Source organism: Tupaia chinensis, unplaced genomic scaffold (assembly GCF_000334495.1).
Source record: "Tupaia chinensis unplaced genomic scaffold, TupChi_1.0 Scaffold000159_1, whole genome shotgun sequence".
Lineage (NCBI taxonomy): Eukaryota > Metazoa > Chordata > Mammalia > Scandentia > Tupaiidae > Tupaia > Tupaia belangeri.
This window is the reverse complement of record NW_006159630.1, coordinates 2,092,297-2,095,123: the sequence shown is the minus strand read 5'-3', so window position 1 is coordinate 2,095,123 and position 2,827 is coordinate 2,092,297. Positions and strand designations below refer to the sequence as shown.

At 65.7% G+C, this 2,827-nt stretch overlaps 1 protein-coding gene across 1 annotated transcript in view; it reads left to right on the top strand.

Annotated features, from left to right (window-relative positions):
- The window catches only part of ENDOV (endonuclease V), a gene marked incomplete in the record, with an annotated part of 15,708 nt that overhangs the window by 6,501 nt on the left and 6,380 nt on the right, over positions 1-2,827 (top strand). The window contains 2 exon segments of the mRNA XM_027770743.1: positions 501-569; positions 841-969. Coding sequence (XP_027626544.1) covers positions 501-569; positions 841-969 — 198 coding nt within the window.

Below are 2,827 nucleotides of genomic sequence, written 5' to 3'. Positions count from 1 at the left end.
CCGCCCTTCCTCCTCCCGTGGGACTGGCTGGCTTGCTTAGGAAGAGTTCCCTGACCCGCCTCAAGTGGCTCCAGACCCCTCTGTGGGTCTCTTCCTTCTCTGTCTCTCACAAAAGGTTTTTGAGTCCAACATGCCCAGACTCCTAGCAGGAGAGAAGGCAGCTGGAAGTAACCCGCCGAGCCGTGGCCCCTGGCCGCTGGGTGTCACCTGTGTGCCACCTGTGTGCCACAGCCTGGCCCGGCTGAGAGAGCTGGCCTGTCACCCGAGCTTTGTGCCTGTGCTCACTGGCCCTGGCTCAGGGCAGGCATCCCCTTCTCAGCCTCCGTCATCAGGTTGGATGGGTCCGGGGCAGCACGTGGCTCCCCCTGGGCCGAGGCTCACCGTAGGCTCAGCCCTTCCCTTCCTAGCCCAGGGATGGCTTGGTTTTAAAAAACTAAGAGGCTTGCCCTTAGTCCTTCACGGAGAAGGGAGTCTTCTCCAGTTTGCTCCCCGCTTTCCAGATACGACGGCTACATGCTGGGGGAGACACCTTCCCTCTGGTGAGCAGCTCCGGGGCTGTCCTGGGAATGGTGAGTGCCCTGCCCAGCCTGGGTCAGCGGGGTGGCAGTGCCAGGGCCTGCATGCACACACATGCACCAGGCCCCTTTCTCCCCCATCTCCCTGCCCCTCTGACTGGTCCTGGGATGTGCTGTGTGTCAACCCTTGACCCAAGCTATAGCCTCTGGCCCACACTGCCCTGCCCTGCCCCTGGACCTGTCAGTCTCCGGCCCTTGAGACTGGTCCGGTCCTTCAGCCCTGGTCCCCCTCCCTGGCATTCTGACCTCGCCTTCCTTGCTGCAGGCCCTAAGGAGCCATGACCACAGCACCAAGCCCCTGTACGTCTCCGTGGGCCACAGGATGAGTCTGGAGGCGGCCGTGCGTCTGACCCACCGCTGTTGCAGGTTCCGGGTCCCAGAGCCCGTGCGCCAGGTGGGCTTCTGCATGGGGTGCGTCGCAGGAGGGGCCGTGCTCCTCTGCTCCCTGCCACCTGCCCTGCACAGGCTCCCCACAGGCCAGCAGGGGCTGGGCACAGTGGTGTGGGGACAGGGCGTGGTGGTGTGAGAACAGCACGGTGGTGTCGGACTAGGCGTGGTGGTGCCGGACTGGGCGTGGTGGTGCCGGACTGGGCGTGGTGGTGGGAGGACTGGGCGTGGTGGTGTGGAACTGGGCGTGGTGGTGCCAGACTGGGCGTGGTGGTGTGAGCTGGTGCAAGGACTGCATGGTGGTGTGGAACTGGGCGTGGTGGCACAAGGCTGGGGTGACCTGGGCTGAGTGTGGGTCCACCTTGCCACCTTCCTGGAGAACTAGAGCAGCCCGCACTGGGCCCCAGGGCTGGACAGTGGCCCCGCAGGGCGGCACCCCAGGCTCCCCTGAGGTCCCCGGGTCTGTCGTGTCCCAGGCACAGCCGCTTGGTGTCTCTGAGGCCCCTGCACCAGAGAGCAGGTGCGTTTGCCGCCGGTGTCCCGCCAGTCCTCAGCCAGCCCTCAGTGCCTGGACAGCGCCATCTCAGGCCTGGGGGGACGACGTGGCTGGCGCAGGGGCCCTGGGGTGTGGCTGCAGGCACGCAGGGCCCAAGGCCATTTCCATGAGCCAGCGGCTCAGCCGGGCGAGGACAGCTTCGTGCAGGACGCCCAGGTGGCCTTGGTGTGCTCAGTGGTGACGGGTCACCAGTCATAGGGAGGCCTGTCCCACAGGAGCCGTGCATTGAGGACCCGGGAGAAACTCCTCTGGAGGGGAGGGTGGTGGGAGGGTGGCCGGCCAGGAACAGCAAGGTGCTGGGGCAGGAAGGATCCAGGGAGCCGTGTGGCCAGGGCCAGGCCAGCAAGGGTTCCGGCTTGTCCCGCAGGGCCTCTGCAGGGCCAGGCCAGCAAGGGTTCCGGCTGGTCCCGCAGGGCCTCTGAGCCGGTTAGCCCCGGGCCACCCTGGACGCAGCTCTGTGCATTGCGCACTGCCGAGGAGCAGGGGAGGCGGCCCGGGTGAGAAGCGCTTCTCTCCACACCCCAGTGCCAAGGGCCTGGGGCAGGTCCTTGGAAGCCTCTCCTAATGCCTTGCCCTGCAGCCTGTGCTGGGACAGAGGGTCCCCCTGCCTCTGCTGGGAAACCCGGAGGCCTGGCTGCTGGTGTTCAGGACGGCCCCCAGGTGGCAGCAGCAGCACATGCAGCACCTTGGCAAGCAGCCCTGGGACCTGGAGCTGGGGTGACGGCAGGCTCTCAGGCTGCCTCCAGCCTGGCACTCCAGGGCTTGGCTTTCTCTGTTGAAGCTTTCAGGGCTCGTGACTGCCTGGGCTCTCAAGCCTGTGTGTGTCCAGCGCCTGTTGGGACTTAGGCCTTCCCTCCCGCTCCACTGCTGTGGGGACGAGGCCTTCTCTCCCACTCTACTGCCATGGAGATGAGGCCTTCCCTCTCGCATCCCACCGCCTGTGTGGCCTGAGAACACCAGGGACCACTCGCCCAGGCCTCTAGCCCTGGAGTTCTGGGTCCATGTTGTGTAGCAGGTTTCAGTCCCTCTCCACCTTGGTGTACCCAGGAGTGGCACATGGCCCCATCCTTGTAGGCGAGGAACAGGCAGCCTGCATAGGACCTCGAGCACCTAGAAATAGGGTGATGTGACCAGGTGGGTGGGCAGCCCTGGTCTGTCACAGGTGGGGACAGAGGGTCTGGGCTCTCTGCTGTTTTCCTACTAGGCCCACACACCTCCCTAGCCTTCCCTCCTCACCTGCCCCCAGTGCTCCCAGGACAGTAGAAGCGCTGGGCTCTTGGCTGGTGTCCCCCACTGCCCCCGCCAAGCC